Genomic DNA, 22,738 nt, shown 5'->3' with positions numbered 1-22,738 from the left:
AATGGAGTCTCCATGTTTTAGTGAAGGGACCAATGAAAAGAAAGGCTAAGAAGCCACTTTAAACTCATTTCAATGGCAGGTCAAATGATGCTGATACAAGTGTTTCCCTTAGAAAGGTTTTATCCCATTGTCACCTTTCCAAGGCTTAGCCCTCAAACTGTTCATGTTGCTACTTCTCTTCTCTGTATCACCTATTCTAGGAGCAAATCTCTAGAAGAATGGTGCCACCAACTGAAAAAATCAAGACTGGAGGGACAGCAAAGAGGCTCTAGTTATCTGTCACAATTTAACAAGGAGACTATCTAATCTAGAAATGATTGTTAACTCTGCTCTAGTTATGTTCTTGAGATACACACAACTTTAGTGGTTTTGAAACACAACTACTTTGACTCTTCTAAACATATTTTACTTTAAAAAAGGAAATAGACTAACAAGCAAAAATAAAATCTATTTGCTCTTTAACAAATAACTAATATTTTAATGTTTTTATAGAAACAATTCCTTTCAGGTACTCTGATTAACCTTTAAGCAACATAAAAAAAGTTTCAGCATTCTTTAATACCAGTATTTTGCACAATTTAAGATACAGCCATTGAGTTTAGCATTTCAAGGGAAAAGAATTAAAAGATAAAAGGAGAATGGTAACTCACTGAGAAGCTTACGTACTTAGTAAAGTTTAGTTTGTTTTGGATTCTTTAAAAAAATTAGGCTCAGAATTTTAGTTATCCTAATTATCATCCCAATCAAATAGGATATCTATGTTTGGAATCTAGATAAAAAGACAAGTATTTTGAACTAATAACCATAAGACCCACTGATTGGACTGTTTGTTTAGAATCTTTTACTGGGTTTAGACAAGAAAGACTTCAATAAGGCTAACTATATATTGAGTTCCACTGATTAAAAATACAGTTTTACAAACTGCTTTTGTGGTAAATTTCGAGACAAATCATAAATGTAAAGAATACTGTAAATAGCGTACTGTTCACAGGTACTTGTCAGAGAAGTGAAATGCTTGAATTCAAAATATCAAAATTCTGACCTTTCAAAATAGGTTTTCTAAAATAATTTCCTGAAAATCAGCAATTGCTTTTAAACTCTTAAAATGTCAATTTCAATAAAAAAAAATCCTTACAGATAAATGTTAGTTATTCCTTTCAGTCTCAATTATTTTTTACTTTCAACTATATATTGAATACAGAACCAGTTTCTAAATAAACATCTAATGAAGAACAGTTTCAATGTAAAGTAAAACTAGGCAATCTAATACAACTTCTATAAGAAAGTCTGAGTGTGATTGGTCAAAATTCAGAATTAAATTTCTGTAATAGTGAAAACTTTCAGTCTCTTCTTAATATTCAAAACGAGCAACTTCCCATGAGACTAGAAAGTTAGCAAAGTGGATCACACAGATTTAAGCACTGCCCGACTTCTTCTAAAGTGATGCACTCTTTTATCCTAGAAAAAAACAGAAACAGTCCTTTTTACTTCACTGAAAATTATTATCACTATGATAGTTGCAAAATATTTAAAGCATTTATTTTGGGTTTTTAAAACTATAAATAAGAGAAAAGTGATCCTTTCTGAGAAGTCTTCCTGAACTTTTAAGATAACAAATGTATCAATGACTAGTTTTATTCAACAATTTAATTTAAAAAGAAATCTCAGTAAACTCAGAAACAGAGGACTTGGAGTCAGTATCATTTTATGAAGATTCTTAATTAATGATCTGGCAGTGATGCCCCAGAGACAGCTGGTGGAAAACATAATTTTTAAAAGTACTGTTTTTACTAACAAGTGCATCTGGTAGAAATCATAGCTTGAATACAGCACATCACTTCAAACTGAAATGCTGTTTTTAGTTTAAAAAATAAAAGCTTGGGCATATTTAAAGGCATATCCTTAACTTGTGATGAAGATCTATCATTCTTTAGGAAATGAGGATATAAATAAAAAATACATGTAAAATTTTCCTTTCACTTTATGTTGCCTGCAAATGTGTGCAGATATTATGAAGTAAGGCCTTAAAAAACAAATGGAGTGGAGTGAACCAATAACATCGATGACATTTTCTTTTCTCTAAGAGATTAACTGTGCCCTCTTCCTAGAGACTTAAAATTCAGTTGTCATATAAAGAATAGTGGCTTTTGGAAATTATGCAATCTGTCAATAGGATAATATCCTATTTCAGTTAAAGCTCAGAAAAGTGGTCACAAACTCAAGTATCTTCGCAAGTCAGGTAAGGTAGGATGTAAAAAAATGTAAGGACAACAAAGAAACAGTGTATGCCCTCCTCAATGCATTCAAATTTGATTAAAACAACAAGTAACATTTAGCTAATCAAAATAGGTGTATATACCAGACAACCTCAAACTACCAACTTGTGACTCCTAGCCCAGAGGGACGGAAAACTGAAGGTTCAAAGTGAAGCTTTTGCCTAATATCAGGTGAAAACTCAAGTTTAAAGACTACTTTCTGCTTTGCAAACAAATCATTTATGTTACTATTTAACCTTCAGTACTTTGGGCGAGGTAGGCTGTCATACAATCCTAGTTCTTTCCTTTTAAATTATACTGTCTGTATATAATGAGACAATAAAAGAACAAATGTCAACGTTAAAGAAATATGTTTTACTTTCTCTCTTGAGAAAATGGTTAAGAACTTAATCCTGCTATGGCTCTACTCTTCTGTATTATAGGAATTCCTTAGTATACCCTTTTAAAAAGACTGTAAGTTTCATCCTATGTCCATCCAATGATAGAAAAAAGCTATTCTCCTTTCCCTGTTTTAAGACACAAAGCCATGGTTAAAAAACTCCCCTTTGAATATAAAATGGTATAGTCATTTTGGAAAAATTCTAGCCATTTCTCAAAAGGTTCAACATAGTTATTATTACTCATTAATTCCATTCCCAGGTATATACCCAAGAGGAATAAAACCGTTAAGTCCACAGAATAACTTATTCATGAACTTTCACAGCATTACTCATCAGAGTCAGAAAGTGGAAACAACCCAAGTTGTCTATCAAGTGATGAGTAAACAAAGGGTGGTATGTCCATAAATAAAAATAAAGTGTTTACACACACTGTAACATAGGTGAATCTTAAAAACATTATGCTAAGTGAAAGAAGCCAGTCAAAAAAAGTCCACATATTGTATTATTCTATTTATATGATATGTCCAGAATAGGAAAATCTTTCTAAAAGAAGCAGTTAGTGGTTCTCTAGAGGTAGAGGAGTTGGGAAGAAATAAAAAGTGACCACTTAATGGCTGAAGGGCTAATTAAAATATTCCAAAATTGTGGTCATGACTGCACAACTCTGAATAACTATAAAAATGGAGTTGTTTTAAATAGGTTTATTGCATGGTTCGTGGATTACATCTTAATAAACTTATTATAAAACAAATTTCCCTTTACTAATAATCACAATATTCTTGTCCCTATTAGAGTGACTAGTTAGTTCCTTTCCATAATCACAGACTCAGAATTAAAGAGATCTAAAGAACCTTTAGTCCTATGTCTCATTTTAGACTTGTAAAAACTAGAGCCTTTGTAAGACTTAAGTAATTTGTCCAATGTGACAGAACCAGGATCAGAAACCAGAACTTTCTTAAATTCAAACACCCACATCTCACCAACTCTGAATCAATTTTCATTTTCTACTCAGTTCTTTTCACTGCTTCACTTTACATCTTTTCCCCCTACATTGTTCAAGTATGTCATCTGGATGATTGATTTCTTTTCTTCTCTTTAATATCCATGCACAGGTGTCACCCATTTTACTGCATATCATAGATAAGGCATTTTTTACAAATTAAAGTTTTGTAGCTTTGCATTGAAGGTCTACTGGCACCATTTTTCCAGCAATTGCTCCGTGTTACATTTTGGTAATTCTCTTAATATTTTGCACTTTATTATTAGTATTCTATTTGTTATGGTAATCTGTGATCAGTGATTCTGAGAAAGCTCAGATGACAATTTTTAGCAATAAAATATATTTTTGTTTTTTTTAATAAAATATATTTTAATTAAAGATAGGCATACTGTATTTTTTATATAGAATGCTATTATTGCATACTTCATAGACTACAGTACAATGTAAACATAACTTTTATATGTACTGGGAAAAAATTTCATTTGACTTACTTTATTGCATATTCACCCTATTGCAGTGGTATGAAACTGAACCTGTGGTATCCAAGGTATGTTCTCTGCCTTGTGAACCTAAAATTTCCTCTTTTTCCATTTGTCAAGCCAATATTCTCTTCCAACTCTCTTCTATTACACAAACCTTTTCAATTATAAGCTTCTACTAAAGGTTTCTTCCCTAAGGACAAGCTGTATCAAGGTTTGAGCAGCATAAAATACATGGCCAGGTAAAACTCACTCACAAAGGTTTTTTGACTTACAGTCAAATGCCAAAATGTTCAATTAATGTTAAATTAAATGCTCTATATAATCTCAAAATGTATGTGTATACCACAGAAAAAAAATATGCTTCATAGCTGACAATATGCCTTTTATTCTGTATACTATTTTTTTCATACCTTAAAGTAGTCATCTTGAGTAACAAGAGAGTTTCTCAGTCTGTTCTCTGGATTAAATAGACAAGATACCACAGTCTGTATGCTTCTGTCCACAGATTTCTGAAAAAAATGGAAGTTTTCTCAGTAATCTAAAGATTATAGCTTTTACTCACTATAACAAGCTTTTTATTTTTTGTAACAAGGTTTTTTTTTTTAAAGATTTTATTTATTCATGAGAGACAGAGAGAGAGAGAGAGAGAGAGAGACACAGAGACACAGGCAGAGGGAGAAGCAGGCTCCATGCAGGGAGCCCAACGTGGGACTCGATCCCCCGTCTCCAGGATCACACCCTGGGCTGAAGTTGGCGCTAAATGGCTGATCCACCCAGGCTGCCCTGTAACAAGCTTTTTAAAGAAAATAGAATACATGTACTTTTCCCTAAAGAACCCTTAATGTAATCCATAAAGGACTATGAATGTAATGCACAATACATTACATTTTCATGTAATTACATGTCACTTAATATGTACCTTTTCATGAAATTTTTAAAATATTTCAGAATCCTAAGTATCGATTGTAAAGCTCAATTTAGTAAAACCCTCAGATATTTGCTTAAGGCTCTTTAATTTTTCCTATTAGATAAGCAACAATGAACTTCAACATTCCAAGAAAAAATATCCAGGAACTGGTCATTATAACTATTCTAATCATCACTCAGATCAAGGAATCTTTTTTACTCTATAGTTCAGCAGTTCTCATTTTTTTCCACTGAGAAACACATGGACAAAGTTCACACAATCCAATGGGAAACCTTCAAGGTTGTTATGCACATTCCCACCACATCACCTACTTCCACATTCCCACTCATTCAAGGAAAACAGGAGCACTGAAGAGAGCACTGTCAGGAATTCGTTCTAATATTAAAAAAGAAGCAACTCCACCTATTTCAGTATTTCAATTATCAAGACAGACTCCACCACTCTTGAGAGCTGCTATCATATGTAATGAATGTTATGGAGAGAATGCCACAAACAATTGGATACTATTACTTAGCTAAGTAAATGTTTAAACTGGTAAAAAAAAAAAAAAAAACAAAAAAGGTAAATTCATACTAATCTCTCTTTTGAAGAGAGAATTCTTGAAGAAACCCACCTGTCTACTGCATTCCACCAAGTTATGCTAATAGTTATTAAAGTATGGCTTAAAAAACAATGCAAATATAAGAGAAAAAGACGACTGAATCAGAAACTATATGTAAACAGTGAAAGCTTGGGGGTGCCTGAAATTTCATCGATTTTTACAAAAACTGCCAAATTATTAGTCAGTTACTTGAGCTCTGTAAATTTTGGCTTCCATATTTAAATTTGATAAAAGAAGCTTGTGTCTCAAAGGGCCATTGTTAATACTTAAAAAATAACTGTGAGAATATAAAGATAAACAAAATTAGATGTTTGCCTTTTGTGGGCCATTTCCTGAGGACGGAGTAGCTTCATGAACTGAACATTCACTTTGCAGAACTTCAGCTCCTGGATCAACTTCATTACAGTGGTAATTAACAGCAGTATAAGCCTACATTATGACAGAAGTATAAACAGATGTACATTAGATACATTTCTAAACAACATATTCTTCAAAATAAGTGAGTTCATACTGAGGATTGAAAGGTGGGTTGTGTTGAAGTTCAATTTACATTATTTCAGAAACTAAACTGAATAGGTGAAATTCACTAAGTCAGTCTTTTGAAAAGTCTTCCAAACTTCAACAAAATCTGATTAGAAGGGCTCTAAGAAAAAGAAACTCCAACATGTAGTAATAGAATGAGAATTTCCCAGTGCCTAAGGATTTTAACTCATATCATTCAAAGGTCCAATGCTGATAAAAAGTAACAAAGGCTTAAGTGTTTAATAGAGATAACAGCCTCTTGTTTTATTTCTCATGTAATATATACCAGTATTAACAAAACATTCGCTTGTCTTCAACAGATTTTTTTTATGGGTAGAAAAATAGAGACAGATTGAATACTAATTCCAAATTCACTGAATTAGAATTAGCAAAGGTATTAATACTACCTTTCTTGGATTATATATAATTTAGCACCTGTTGTATGCAGAGCAGCTATTGGCTTAAGCATATAAGAACAACCTGAGAAACAAAAAGCACAGTTTCTTGCATGGAAGAATATACTTGGGTTGACAAGAAATTAATAAAACATAACACATAATGTGAAAGGGAAATTAAAAAATATTTCTAGGCATACATGTGATGGCAAAAGGCCATGAAACATTATAACAATTAAAATAAGAAAACATTTTAAAATAAGAAAAAGGAAGGGGTGTCTCAGTCCATTAAGTGTCCAACTCTTGATTTTGGTTCAGGTCATGATCTTGGGATTGTGAGATTGAGCCCCACATCTGGCTCCGCACTGGGCATGGAGCCTCCTTAAGTTTCTTTCTCCCTCTGCCTCTCCCCTCCATTTGCTCTCTCCCCCTCTCTAAAAAAATAAAAGATAAATAAAAGGAAGTATATGTTTGGCTAATTCACCTTACCGGGGGTATAACATAACTCCTTTGTTCCCCAGCGGGCCACTGTGGTGGCATCTTAAAACAAACAAAAAAAAAGGAGAGAGAGAGAGGAAGTAACAATTAGTTAACCATTCCTACATGTTTTCAGAAATGTGAAAGACAACGTTGAGGTATTTGTCAAGCTGAATCCTTGAACTTACAGTAGAATAAACAATGAAAGAAAGAAGTAATTTAGGTTTCTAATACCTGAAGGTTTGTTACTTTCACATACAAACTCTAACTTTCTTCTGAATTTTCCGTGTTGGCTTAATAGTTCTCTGAATTTATCACCAAAGATAATGGTTATGGGTCATAGATACAGTCATATCTATGGTAGAAACTGAGAGAACTGCACCTTCTAGTAGTCAGCTAGAATAAACACTACCAAATATAACTGGAATTCAGTGCTCTAAGAACTGAGAAATCATTTTATTTTTATCTAGCCTACTAGAAAAACTTTGAAAAGTCAATCTGGACATTTCAGCTATTTGACAGCAAAAATGGAAGAATGTATGTTGAAATATAGAAGAGGACACCAAATCCTAGAAGACAGTACAAGAGAAAACTTTGTGCTAAGTATATTTTTTTCAAAAGATCATTCCCATGGGATGCCTGGGTGGCTCAACAGATGAGCATCTGCCTTCAGCTCAGGGCCTGATCCCTAAGTCCCAGGATCGAGTCCCACATCGGGCTTCCTGCACTGAGCCTGCTTCTCCCTCTGCCTAGGTCTCTGCCTCTCTTGGTCTCTCTCATGAATAAATAAATAAATATAATCTTAAAAAAAAATTCCCTTTTTTCCTAAAGGTTTTTATTTTTCTAAATAAAGGTTCTAATTCCTAATTCTAACTTTATTTTGCGCATACTCAACTAGTTTAAATGACAATAAAATAAATGTATATAAATAAAGGACTCAGATAGTATTCCAAAGTAAATCATTTTGTTCCCTATTAAGTTACCTGGTAATTATAAACAGGCAGCTGATATCCAGTGATGACCTGAACAGGTGAACTTGGATAAGGAGGATATGCCTGAGAAAAAAGTTTATAGAAAGAATGCATTAACAAGGAAAATTCTTGAAAACTATACAGAAGTATTATTCCCAATACAACCGAAGTATGAAAATAAAGAACTCTTATTTTTCTATATACAAATTCAGAATTCTATTGGAGTGATTGGCTTCATACAGAAAAATTCTCTTTCAAATGTCAGTCTTTTGGGTGAGGAAAAGGAAGAGATAAAATAAGGGAAGTGACTGACTTTGCGCCCATCTGTATTTATCTTACTTGTATATTTATCCCCAGTAGGAAGCTTATTCCTTACACTGGTGATAAAGCTCTATTAGGATAGATTTCCATGTTAAACTCTTATTAACACATCTGTTATTTCTTTGTTAAAATATTTTTAAGCAGTTTTGTATTCCTTTGGGATAATGTGTAGTCAATGTACAGTCCTCCTACACATTTTATGGCTCTTTCTGTATTTCATTTCTACATAACCCTGAAATTATAAAAAGAAAAAAAAAAGAATGCCTTTCATCTTTCAATAAATACTTACTGACTGAAATCATCTATTAATACCATATATGAATAGACCCAAGTAAGTAATACCTCACAGTAAATGTTAGGAACAAATAGAGATTTTCTTCTAACCATGCTTAGAGCAAGAAAAATAATAAAAGATATATCCTACATTTCAGGTAAATGGAAAAAATGTAAACAAATGAGAGACACTACAGAACGACTTCACTATTTCTCTTTTCCTGCAAATGTCTTTTAAATTGAAGTAAAATGAAAAAGAAAATCAATGTTATTTATCAATAGGAGATTTTAAGTATTCCAAATCCCACTTCAAATATTAAAGAAACCAGGACTAATCAAATTATATGCCAGAAACTCACAGAATATACAAATACAGTTCAGTCATCAGAAACCTATCCATTCTAGAACAAGAATACACCCAGAAGTCAGGAATCTGTGTGAGAAGGTATCTGAAAATCACAGCAAGTAAGCAGTAACTATAATTGCCAAACTGAGAGAAGAATAAACCAGGCAAATACATGAAAAAAAGCCACCTTCAGATATTTTATGAGTTATCAATGGAGGGGAAAATGGAGGAGTATGTTCTTTGTGGCCACAGAGGTCAGTTCTAAGATAAAGGTTTACAAACTATATATAAGCAGATTTTAGTCTGATGTAAGAAAAAACACTAAGAACAACAAATTTCTAACAAAAGTAATAAATTTCCTTGACCATCACTCAAAGTATTGAAAAAGAGACAGTATTATCACTATTACGGAAATTCTACAATTTATGTCACAGAGAGTAAAAAGTGAGACTGACTCATTTTTAAGGTGTCCATATCAATAAAGTCTCCAGTACTAATTAAAAAAAAAATTCTTACCTGAACATACTGAGTTATAGGATTCATCATGGTTGGAGGCTGCATGTAAGTTTCTGTGTTTGGATTACTCCAGACACTCTGAAACTGTGGTGGAGGAGGAGGATTAAAAACCAAAGGACGAGGCTGCACATGATAAGCACCTTTTTTAAAGAATAAAACAAAAACAATGCCCACTTTTAGTTTTTTGAAAAGCTACACATGTCAACAAAAACAATTCTTCTCTTTACTCACATAAATTTTGTTTCCTGATTGCAGGTCCCAGTTTCAGCTTTTTACCATGGAAATTTATCTGTGACTGAAAATAAAGCAATAAAATAAAATTAAATTCACTTTCAAAGTCTTCACTTCCAAGACTTTGGTAAACATTCCAATCTTCTAAAATTTCTACCATCAGAGAGGATCAATAATAAGCACATACTAAATCAGAATTTATCAGCACGAAGCTACCTTAACCTCACCACTCAAGTACTGAAAGGAGTCTTGGAATTTGATCAAAAACCTTTACACTGTCTGAAACCTTTCCTGTCTCTAGGTCATGAAGCCAGATGTCCAATTAGAAATAAACAGGTCTGACAAGTTACAAGATTCCTCTAGGTTTGGATTTCAAACAAGAAGTTTATTTCTATATTTTATACAAGGCTATATATATTCAGGACTCAAACAACACTAAACATTGCATCCTTAAACTGAGGGAGACTTTGCCATAAGATTACTTACTTCTACTATCTTCTGCACATCCACATCATTATAAAATGAAACAAATCCATAGCTAGAAAGACAGATAATGTATAAAAATCAACACTGTAACAGTATAAAACTTTTCTAGTATTCCATGAAATAATTGACAGAAGTGATAATGATAAAGAATGAAGAATATACTGAGGTAAAGATTTGTTAGATGTACACGATTGATCCTCTATAAATTTTACTGCTTTTTATTTTCTTCCCCAATCTATGTCAGAATGTGTGAGGATTAAAATAGTGTGGGACATCATTTGTTAATAGAAAATTCGTATCTATGAACCTGAATTTATTACCTAAGGTAAGATGGTTAAAATTTAAGATACTGTATAATACATGAAGAAAACAACTTTGATAAAACTGATTAATCCACTTAAGTAAAATAAACGAAAATGGGAAATGTTTATATACAAACACTATGAAAATGACTAAATAGAAGAGCTGATAGCCAACTGTTATCCTATATACGAAAGGAACAAAGCAACAAATTTATACAAATATAAGAAAACAAATTTTGAATTCTTTTTTTATGTTACTCTATAAAGATACTAGAGCTCAGATGTTTTTAATACTTCATTCATACCAAACATGTTTTACTCACCCTTTGGACACACCAGTTCGATCCGTGATTATCTTCACTTCTTTTACTGAACCATATCTAGCAAAGAAACTTCTAATTTCGGTTTCATCCATCTACAGGGAAGAATTTGACTTCAAGCGTAAAAATTCAGCATTCAAAATTTTCAATTACACTCTAAAGATTTGAAGATGAGGAAATATCTCCCCTAAGTATCCCCAAACCACCTGTAGATCTTTGTCAAAGATACTTGTGGTCTCTATAGGTTGAAAACCAATTCCAAATCTACATGAAGCACCAAAAAAAAAACCTTAAGTTTACAACAGAGCCCAAATCCCATAATTTACTAAATATTTTTTTAAATAAATGAAATAGAAATACAATACCCTAACATCAATTCCACCAACAAAAACGGTGTTTGGCATGATTTTGCCTTCTGGTAAAACATAGCCTTGGCTGGTTGTAGCTGATGAGGACTGAGTGCTGGCCTCTCTGGAGATGGTTGAGTTTGGAGTCTCGGGATTTGCAGCAGACTGTAATTTGGAAAGTAGTTATCATCACTAGATACTCATGTAAAAACCACACATGATGTGAAATATACACTTTGTATTTAAAGTACAAAATTACTTTAATAGTAAATTGGCCAGCAGTACAGATTAAGATTAGTTCAGGTTTAGGATTAAAAATAATCAGACCAGGGGTACCTGGGTTGTTCAGTGGGTTAAGGTCATAACCTCAGGGGTCATGAGCTTGAGCCCCATGTCAGCTCTATGCTGGTTGTGGAGTCTGCTTAAGATTTTTCTCTCCCTCTGCCCCTTCTCACCCCCACCCACAAACAAAATAATTAGAATAGATCAGCACGAAATTTTAACAAAAGGTTATAGTACCTTCTTAAACTCAGCGTTGCTCATCATCATATCTTAAAGTAGAATACTGACTTTATACTGAGTTCGTGAACGGGAAAGTTCAGATTTGTAAAAATTGTTATTAAAGTCATCCTGTTATATGCCAGTAAGCAAATTTTCACTTCACTGAATACCTTATTAAAAATCATGGGAAATCTTTGAAAAAGATAAATGAACTTTAAAAAAAATTGCATCAAAAACACACATCAAAGCTTTAAACCAATTTGCTTTGCCTCCTCTTTCTAGTCACCAAAATTAACATGGATTTTATAATTAAATACTCCATGTGTTAGTATGCATTTACTTTGGAAATGGTCATGAAAACATTATTTGCTCACATACCATAGGTCCTGCTAAAAAAGGCTTATAATCCTTTCCTCTAGTATGTTCAAAGTATCTTTTGAAATAACATTTTCCTTCTTCAGTAATACCAGATCAATCCAACTGATAATTCTAATTTTCACAGTGGGCTGATAGAAATAAATGGTACTATCTTTATTTTCAGATAAAGAGACTCACATGTGAAACTCATTATTTTTCTGGATTCTGGTTCAGAACTCTATCTTAAGTCCTTCCATTCTAAGATTAATGTAAACTTTTCTGAAGCAAAATTTACTGGTAACATATATATGTTGGAAAAGTAGTATAGCATAGTGAAACAAAAATTTAGTCAGATCTAGGTTCATGTCCCTCACTAGATTATAAGCCACTTACTTGGCAGCTGTTTATATCTGGGAATATTGCTTTGAGAAAGAAGTGAAATAACATCTGTGAATTCATTTTGTAAAGTATAATGTGAAATGCAAATATAAGTTAGTGTCCTGTTATTTGAATTTATTTTCAATAGATTAAAAAGTTTCTTCCCTGGTTCTACCATTTGCTTATTTATTTTGTAGATATTTTATTATTAACAACTAATTTCATTTGGAACTTCAAGGAACTAGTTTATGGCACATCCACTTACTTGGAATTCATTTATGAAGGGTTTATTGGTTCTAAGAGGGAAATATGAACCGTTGCAAGAGAGAGAAACCTATTACAGTTCCTCTTATACAGAAAAACAAAGACGAAAGAAACCAACTGATACCTACTTTTTAAAAAGCGAGCACAGTAATTTTTATAGAAATTAGTAACGATACTAAGGTAGATAGAATTCCTATTTTGTTAGATACTAGAAGTTACTGGTTAATTTAAAATTCTACAAACTGTTATACTAATTCGAGATGAAATCAAAACTGTCAATCACCAAATGTGTTTTGTTTTTTCTCTTATTAATTTGTGTACATACAACTGACCCTTGAAAACAAGGATCTGAACTGCCCAGGTCCTCTAATTAACAGATATATTTTTAAAACTACAATACAGTACTGTAAATGCATTTTTCCCTTCCTTAGGATTTTCTTAATCACATTTTTCCCTGTAGTTTACTTTATTATAAGAATACAGTATATAATCCAAATAACATACAAATTGTGTTTATCAATGGTTTATGTTACCAGTAAGGTTTCCAGTCAACAGTGAGCTACTAGCAGTTAACTTTTGGGGAAAGTCAAAAGTTATATGCCAACTTTTGAATGTGTGTGGAGGGAGGGTGAGTCAGTGTCCCTAATCCCTGCATTGTTTAAGAGTAACCGTACTTCCTGATTCTTTTCTGTAACTATAGCATAGTAATATTTCATGACAACAAAGTAGTATAAAAATATCTTTCTGAAGCTTTATCTTTTTTTCTTAGTTTTCTAATTTTAGTGTTTCTACATGGGTCTATTATTACATAAGCCAGGCATCTTGAACTATTGAAACTTGACTAGATTTCTCTTCACTATAAAACTTACCAATCCTTTCTAGTTAGCTCTTTCAAAAGTTCAAAACAAATAGAACAGAACAGTGGTTCTGAAATTCTTATAGTTTTTTCTCTTTCTCAATTTCCCCTTCATTTGTGGATGAACTTTGGAAAGCTTTCTTTTTGACAAGCTATTTAGTATTATCTGTCTGTGAACAATGGATGAATGTACTTTAATTCAGAAGTGTAACATCAGGCCAGAAAACTGTGCCAGAAAAAAAAAAAAGAAAGAAAACTGTGCCAGATTATAAGACGTTATTATAATGTATTATTTCTCAACCCAGGGAGATTCTGTGGTCCAGGAACATTTCTGGTTGTCACACCTAAGGGGTACTCCTTGTATCTGGTGGTAGAGGCCAAGGATATGGTAAAAATCCTTTAATGCAAAAGCAGCATCCCACAACAAGAAATTACGTGTCCCAAAATATCAACAGAGTCACAGTTGAGAAACCTGTAATAGTATCTAGAATCAAAAAGCGAAGTTCTAATTCTCATATTCTATTTACAGAAATAAAATGGATACTTGAGACACTAAGCAATAATTGAGGGAGGGTAAAGGCCATTATATATTATAGGAAGTTTGTTTTGGTTTGGGATTTTGATATTTACTGCTTGGTTAATTGAGATATTAAATATAATATTCATCAAATCATTTTACGAGTGTCTTAATATCTTAAGGCACTATCCTGTCTTAGTCCTCAACCAGCAGGTGGCACTCAAAGCTAACAAAGTAAGCAAAGTACTCCATTTTAACAAGACTGATCAGGAATTAAGCTTCTAGTGTATACTTACATGTAGTTATAATTTACATATACAACATCTGTAACCAAAAAACAACCTTTAATACTTTTAAACTATTGCTAAAAATACTCCATAAATAAATGCATAGACTAAAGTAAAAAAGTTGATGTTCAAGTATTAATATTAACCATCAATAGTATACAGAAAGTTTCACGTAAATTAAATATAAGAAGTAATTATTTTTTGTATATACCTTCAAAATGAGTTGAAATGAGTTGGTGGGTTTTGAGATGAGTAATGCTAGGATCTTAAGTAGGGGAGAACATGGAGGCCATTATGTACACAATCTTATCACTACTATTTACAGTAATATTTTCCCTGTTATACTTTAATAATAACAAAAATAAACAAAAAAGCTGGAAAAAATCACTAAAGTTCTTGGGACGTCAGCTCTTTAACATTATTTCATTCAACTATTGTATCTACATGCAAGTAATCTAAGATCTAGAACTGACTACAAAAAGGTCTATAATTTGTAGTCATCAGAGTTCTATCCACAGAAGTAGCTAATAAAAAGGCTGGGACACCTGGGTTGAGCATCTGCCTCTGGCTTAGGGCATGATCCCGGGGCTCCAGGATCAAGTCTCGTACTGGGATCCTTGCAGGGATCCTGCTTCTCCCTCTGCCTGTGTCTCTGCCGCTCTCTGTTTATCTCTCATGAATAAATAAATAAAATCTTAAAAAAAAAAAAAAAGACAAAGATGCTAAAGTGAACTAGGAAATGAAAATCAGAATAAAACCTCGTAAGTAAATCCAAGAGTGGACTCTTAGGGGGAAAAAATCCACACAATAAACAAAGCTAAGCAAGAAAAAGGACAAGAAAGCAAAAATCTACATTTGTCTTTTTAAAAAGGTGTATGACCCCATATTATAGGAGAATGTGATGTATAAAGTCTCTAGAAATAAATACGGAAATCTCGATGAAATGGCCAGCTTTCTAGAAAAAAGTCAATTTTTAAAAATCTTAGGAAAGGGGGATCCCTGGGTGGCGCAGCGGTTTGGCGCCTGCCTTTGGCCCAGGGCGCGATCCTGGAGACCCGGGATCGAATCCCACGTCGGGCTCCCGGTGCATGGAGCCTGCTTCTCCCTCTGCCTGTGTCTCTGCCTCTCTCTCACTGTGTGCCCATCATAAATAAATAAAAATTAAAAAAAAAAGTCTTAGGAAAGGAAAGAATATTTGATTTTTAGCTCAGTTTCACTAGGAGTTTTTTTCAAGCTGTAATGTAACTGGTGCACGTGTAGGGGGTGTGTATGGAGGACACCAACACAGAAACAAGGGCAGACAGAAGAAAGAGCATAGGAGAAAGAAAATTCAGGGGTACTTGGCTAGCTCAGTGGCAGACATTCTTAATCTCCGGGTTGTGAGTTTGAGCCCTAGGCTAGGTGTAGAAATCACTAAAATAAAATACAATAAAATAAAAAATTAAATTAAAAAAATAAAATTAAATAAAATAAAAAATAAAGAATTCAGACACCGTAATTGAAAAAAATTCCATTTTACAAAACCAACACCTAAATAATAAAACCTAATCAAAAGCTAATAGTTCACCTCTGTCCCTAACACAGAGATGTAAAATTCCAGCAGGATTTTAAAAACATATTAATTAACAGTTTATACTGAAAACTCAAGGATGGTTCATTCTCAGGAAATCTGTAACTGTAATTCACCTTAATGAAAAAAGCATTTTAAAAAATACAGCATTCACTTAATTTTAAAAATATAGCAATGCATTTTTTAAATACAATTCACTTAAGCAGCATTCACTTAAACCTAAGTAAAATGGAAGAATCTTCTTTGTTGAAGAAATCTTAAGCTAACATCAGGCTTAAAATGAAACAGCCATTCCACTGAAATTAGAGAATAAAGCCAATTCTTTTTTACCACTATAAGTGAGGAATTAATAGTTTTTATAAATCCTTTAAAAAGATAAACATCCAAATAGAAAGGTGCATTAAAAATCTATTAAAAATTTTTTTGAAAGCTAACGACTTCAACTTCATTAAAGATAAAAAAAAAAGGCACATCAAAACGTATTTTCCAGCTATTAGATTGGCAACTTTAAAAATTATCGAAAGAACGTGGAGAAGAGCTCACTCTACATACAGTGGGAAAACATACTGGTAACCTGGTTCCATTAAGACTAACTTGGAAAGATATACTACAATTTAAAATTGTTATAAAATGGGCATAACTCTCCACACCCACCCAGTTTAGCTGTTTCCATTGCTGGCAATTAATTTCAGTGATCAATGGAATAAGCATGTCAAAACATCGGACAAATATACTTACTACAGTATTGTTTTATGCAGAAAAGGTACTCATTATAAGAGAATTTGATAAAATAAGTAATGATATAGTCTTAACACTATGTATTTGAAGTCACAAAACTTAATTTATATTTGAAATAAGGTCCACCATATTTATTAGGTGAAAGACACAGGGAATATAATAAAATACTATTATGTGGCATGGCACAAGTTCTATAAAATAAAGTTCCCCTCTCTACGTGCAGTACATTCATAAAAAACTACCTGGGAGGGCACACATACAGCAAAAACACTTGTTGAACAGTGGTTAAAGGTGCTGGGACGGACCAGGCTTCTTAAAATGAAACGGAGTTAAAATAAAATAAAAATGAGTTAATACGCTGTTATAATCAGGGGGAAAAAAAGCTATTCGCATTTCCCCTCTTTTCCTCTAAAAACGGAGAGAAAAAAATATTAGGATTTTTCAGAGTAACTCGGTGATTAATAATTAATCAGTAACAAGGATGACAACGCAAATAAGTATTAGAGAATATTACGCATAGTTATATTTTTAGTATTTATATGTGGTAATATAAACTAAATTTCCTCCCTTTAGTTCTGAAATTGAAGAATCCTAATGATGGTATAAATCCACATAGAGTCTAAAAACATCTGTGACGAAAGGTTGGGTCAGAAGTGCTCAGAGCTGAAGCCCGCGGTGAATCAACGCTCCATTTACCCAAACTCACAGAAACGCACACCGCGGAGAGGAAATATTACGGTCTGCGCGTCTGGTTTGTCTAGGGGCGAAAGGTGCTCCCCCACCCAGTACGAGGCAGCAGCGCGGGCGGCTCGGAGCGCGCGGCCACGACGGCGTCGGGCGGCCTGGCCCGTCCGCCCGAGGCCGCCCCCGACGCCGGGTCCGGCGCGAGCGGCCGCCGCCGAAGCGCTCCAGTCCCGGCCCGACGCCCGCTTCCCCGCGTCCGAGGGCCGGGAAGGAACCACCAGCGGGGGCAACTCTGGCCCTCCAAGGCAGCAGCCGAGTTCCGCAGAGCCCGCGCCGGCCGGCGTTCGGAGCGGCGGCCCGACGCCATGACGCGGGAGACGCGCTGCCTCCTCTCCACAGGGTGAGCGCGGGAAGGGAGGCCTGAGGGTGGGGGCGGGGCGGGGCGGGCGCGCGGTTCTCCCCCCCAGTCCCGGCGGCCCCCCGCGGGCTGCCCCGCCACCCAGTCGGTGGCACCGGGAGGCAGGCGGGGCGGTGTGAAGGCCGCGGCCCTACACGTGGTCGCCGGCGGAGGGGCAGCAGGTCCTGAGGGCCGCGCCCCCCCCACACCCGCCGGCATCCCGCCCCTCCGCCACCCCTCCGGGCCGGGCCGCCTCGCCCTTCTCTCAGGCCACGTCTGCCGTGCACCCCGGGACAGGGGAGCGGGGTGGCCCCGCTGTCAGCCCCCCCACCCCTGCGCCGCGCCGCCAAAGCCGCGTTTCCGCCCCCCGGGGAGACTGGCCCCGGCGTGGGCCCCTCAGGCCTCCTCCTCCACTCACCATGATGGCGGCAGCTAGCAGTTCCCGCTGATGCGGCTCGAGGGGGAGTGGAGGCCGCGCTTCCGGCACCACCCGAGGGGCTGCTGCTGGCTCTGCTCGTGCCGCTGCCCGGCTTCGGCTGGGCAAAGCGAGAGACGTCAGAGGACTAAGGGGAGGCAGAGGCGAGCGGCGAGGCGAGGCGAGGCGAGGCGAGGCGAGGCGAGGCGGAGGAGCCGTGCAGCGGAGCGGCGAGGCTGAGGGGTGCTGGCGAACTGAGGCGTGGCCGTGGCCCGCGGGGCTCCGGGAGGTGGCTCCTGCGCAGGGTCCTGGGGCTCGTGGTAGACGCCTCAGCCAATGGGTGGCAGCCCCCCGCCCCTGCGGGGGGGTTGGGGGGACGCCCGCTCCCCGAGCGGGGGGTATGCAGGGGGTGCGCGCGGGCCGGCGCTCCGCGGCCCGGGAGGTATGGCCGTGGGGTGGACAGACTGACAAGACCACCCTCACACACACCCCGCCGTAGGCATCACCCCGAAAATGCCTTTGGGGCGCACTTGGAATGAGGATGCATCCTTAAATGTAGGTTAAAGTTAAAAGAAGAATGTAATGTGTCCAGGCTCTAGCTTCAAAATGGCGCCCCGAACACGTAGGATTAGCCCGATCACGACTATCCCTATCATCGCCTCCAAAATCAATTAAATGCCTGCGGAAATAGAAAATAGAACCAAGTCTGTAGACAACGGGGAAGGAGACCCCCCAAAATCCACACACTTGGGAGACTTTCTGTCAAGTTTGAGGTAGATGGGGTTGGATTAGAAGAAACCTCGGATGGGGCCGACCAAATTAGCGTTCAGGGCATTCACTAGTTGAAGAAACATGTCGGTGGTAGTAGAGTGACAACAGCCAGATACGGTAGATACAGGATTCGAGAAAATAGGCAGACATTTCTTCCCTCAGGGAGTTCAGAGTGTGAGGGCGAGCGTTTATTTTCTAGGCCTTAGCGGAGGAAACGAGGCTTGCTTAGAGAATTCTAGAACATTCTCAAGGTCTGAGAAACAAGGCCTAGAGCAAGGGTGAGCTGTAGGGCAGTTGGTGGAGCAAATCACGCAACTTTGGGAACCACTGCAGCGTTCTTTCCTCACGGAGGGTAACCGGCTACGACTTTAATCCTCAAACTTCACTTTTGTATTGATGAAAAGCATTTAAATGTTACTTTTTGAGCTGGAACAGTGGTGGACTTCCTTAATCTGAAAGCTTTATCACTACCAACACCTAGTATTACTGGGTAAAATACTGACCTTATTTTTAATATTCAGCTAAACCCCTAAGAAATGAAGGGAAATCGCAAGATGCCAGAAATCAAACTGAAAACCAGAGTATTCTTAAAGTGACTCTTCTCTAGCCCTAGATATGAGGGGCTGGGGTGTAAGATGTCCAATCAACTAGTTTGCCCTGGACTTCCCTGGTTTTAGCACGGAAAAAAAAAACCCCAACCCCCAGAGAACCAGGTCTCCGGCAAACCAGGATAGGCGGTCATCCGAAGTGTGGGCAAGAGGTTGTTAGTCTGTAACTTGAGACAAGGAAGTGTACAGGCAGGAAATAAGGGTTTGAAGTGTCTCCAGGTGGGAGTTGGAGCTGAGTATATTACAGAAAACCATTGTCCCTGAAAGACATCCTCAGGAAAAGGGTAGATTAGGGGAAATACAAAACACCCAGTAGATGAGGAAGCTTGTTTCATTTCTGGATGAAAAGAAAAAAACTTCAGTGAAATTTTGAAACCCTATTGCCTGCATCTCATAAGAGTTTGGAGTTTAATTTTTAACACGTACATGTTGTTAAAATCTCAAAACCTAGAAATTGATTCCCCAACCCCTTCCTCCTCCCCCAGAAGATCTCAGATAAAGGATCTGGATTGCCTTGCAGAAACAAACATAAAACCAACCTGGAGGGATGTTTTCATGAAAGGTTCAACAGGATACTCCTAAGAACGGACTCTGCAAGATACACTCACAACGAAAAAGATTAAAAAACTGTTTACTTATTCAGAGCAATACACTCTATATTTTAAGGCGATTTTACTATGTTAACATGTAAACTTAAAACTAAAACTAATAAATGTGTCTACTCACCTCAAATAATTTTAAAGCTTTTAGGATTTTTGTTTTTTGGTTCTTTTTTTGTTTGTTTGTTTTGTTTTTTTGTTTTTTTAGATTGTACTTATTTATTTGAGAGAGACAGAATGAGAACAAGCAGTACAAGCCAGGGCGGGAGTGGGGGGCAGGGAGGGACAGAGAGACAGGGAGAAGCAGACTCCTGGCTGAGCAGAGAGACCAAGAGGGGGCTTAATCCCAGGAACCTGAGATCATGACCTCAACCAAAGGCAGACACTTAACAGACTGGGCCACCCAGGCGCCCCTCTTGGGATGTTTTAAACTCTAACCCTCCAAATTTATAAAATATTGTTATTATTCATTACTTAATTTTATCCTCTTTCCGTTCCATAAATTAGACATATTTTTTAGACCAACAACATTTGTAAGAATATTTTGCTTACCATTTCTTTACATATTTCAAATAGTCTTTCTGGATTATTTTCGTTGTGCCTAAAGTAAATTTACAGAGTTTACTTTAATGGGAGTGTGATGTGGCAAGTGCCCAGATTCCGGTCCCCCCACCCCCCGCCAAAATGCTTTTATTTTGCTCTTGATCATCGAAGATAATTCTACTGCATATATAATTCTAAGTTTACAGTTGTCTTTTTTTCCTCAGAATATTGAACATATTCTATTATCTTCTAGTTTCTGTTGCTACTGAGAAATCTGTTAATATACTCCTGGTTAAGATCTATTTTGTTTTGGTGTTCTAAAAAGTTCACAATGATGTCACTAGGGCAGTTTGAAAAATTTCTTCTGTTTAGGAGTTTTTTGGCTTTGTGGGTTTGTGGATTGGCTTTCCACAATCCTAAAAAATTTCACCCATTGTCAAAGATTAACTGGTTAAAGGATTTAACCTATTTTCAATTCTTATAGTTATTTTTGTCTTAAATTATGACTTTTTCAAATGTTAGTGGTATTTCCTTGAAGCTTTATGAAATCTTCACTTAATAGGAGAAGAAATGTTATTATTTTAAGATCTGTAGCCATTATTGAAATCAGTAGCCATTTCAATGTATTAAGACTGGTAGCATAATTCATAAATTCAGAAATAAATCTACATTGCTTCCTTATCCTCCAGAGATTGGAAGAGAAGGGAAAGAAAGAAAGGCTGCTATTAACTCCCCTGCCAGTTCTTTTGTATTCCTAAAGCCTGGGATTTTTTTTTTTTTTAAGATTTTATTTATTTGTTCATAGAAGACACAGAGAAAGGCAGAGACACAGGCAGAGGGAGAAGCAGACTCCATGCAGGGATCCCAATGTGGGACTCGATCCCAGAACTCTAGGATCACACCCTGAGCGGAAGGCAGACACTCAACCGCTAAGCCACCCAGGTGTCCCTAAAGCCTGGGATTTTTAATAGAAGGCTTATAATTAGGATAAGCACTTTCAAACTTCATTCATTTACAAACCATTTTCAAGATTTTTTTTTAAAGATTTTATTTATTTATGAGAGACGGGGGGAGGGGGAGAGAGAGAGAGAGAGAGAGAGAGAGAGAGAGAGAGAGAGAGAGAGAGAGGCAGAGACACAGGCAGAGGGAGGAGAAGCAGGCTCCATGCACCGGGAGCCCGACGTGGGATTCGATCCCGGGTCTCCAGGATCACGCCCTGAGCCAAAGGCAGGAGCTAAACCGCTGCGCCACCCAGGGATCCCAAGACTTTTGTATCTGCTTCGAATCTTTATATTATTTACCTAATTTTACAAAAATGACTCATTGTCCTAAGCAGTAGTATTTATGAAATAACATTTATTGTGTTACTTTTTTTCAGCAATTCACATTAAAATATAGGCATATAAGTATTAAAACTTAAAAACACTGTCCACAGATCACTTCACATCACACTCTTCCATAGCAACAAAGTTATATACTTTTGAAAAGGGCTGGACTAGGAAAACTTTTTAAATCTTTGTATATGCAAAATTAGGTCCAAGGACCTAAGGGGTAGAGTGTCAAATTGTTCTGCATAATAAGTGAGAGTAATTGAATTTGAAGGGGAAACCATGCAAAGCTGGAAAAGTGGAAATATGGGAATTTGGAGAAAAGAGATAATCTGGAAAAGTGACAAGAAATTGAAGCCTGAAGTGCAAGATGCAATCTGAGTACATTGTAATCATCTGAAGACTTTTAAAAGTTTGTATTCCCAGGCCTTACCCTAGACCAATTTAAATCAGCTGAGGGCAAGATCCAATCAATATTAGTTTTTAAGGCATGCCTGGGTGGCTCAGTGGTTAAGCATCTGCCTTTGGCTCAGGGCATGATCCTGGAGTCGTGGGATGGAGCCTGCTTCTCCCTCTGCCAATGTCTGCCTCTCTCTCTCTCTCTCTCTCTCTCTGTCTCTCTTGAATAAATAAATAAAATCTTTAAAGTATATACATTATTTTTTTTAGAAGTGTTTTTCAAGTTACTCCAATATGCAACTAAATTTGAAAAATTTTGCTCTAGAGTTTTGCTACTCAAAGTGTCCTCAGA

At 36.5% G+C, this 22,738-nt stretch overlaps 1 protein-coding gene across 1 annotated transcript; it reads right to left on the bottom strand.

Moving 5' to 3' along the window:
- Nucleotides 1-1,404: 1,404 nt before the first annotated feature.
- Nucleotides 1,405-17,942, bottom strand: DAZL (deleted in azoospermia like). The gene is made up of 12 exons (XM_055321041.1): nucleotides 17,425-17,942; nucleotides 13,966-14,014; nucleotides 11,193-11,339; nucleotides 10,831-10,922; nucleotides 10,206-10,257; nucleotides 9,720-9,783; nucleotides 9,489-9,628; nucleotides 8,045-8,116; nucleotides 7,074-7,124; nucleotides 5,983-6,096; nucleotides 4,549-4,647; nucleotides 1,405-1,458 (listed from the first exon to the last, which is right to left on the bottom strand). The coding sequence occupies exons 1-12, from the start codon at nucleotides 17,940-17,942 to the stop codon at nucleotides 1,405-1,407; spliced, it is 1,452 nt and encodes a 483-aa protein (XP_055177016.1).
- Nucleotides 17,943-22,738: the final 4,796 nt, after the last annotated feature.

Source organism: Nyctereutes procyonoides, unplaced genomic scaffold, assembly GCF_905146905.1.
Source record: "Nyctereutes procyonoides isolate TBG_1078 unplaced genomic scaffold, NYPRO_anot_genome, whole genome shotgun sequence".
NCBI lineage: Eukaryota > Metazoa > Chordata > Mammalia > Carnivora > Canidae > Nyctereutes > Nyctereutes procyonoides.
Note: the sequence above shows the minus strand (reverse complement) of the source record. Positions and strands in the feature narration are given on the sequence as shown.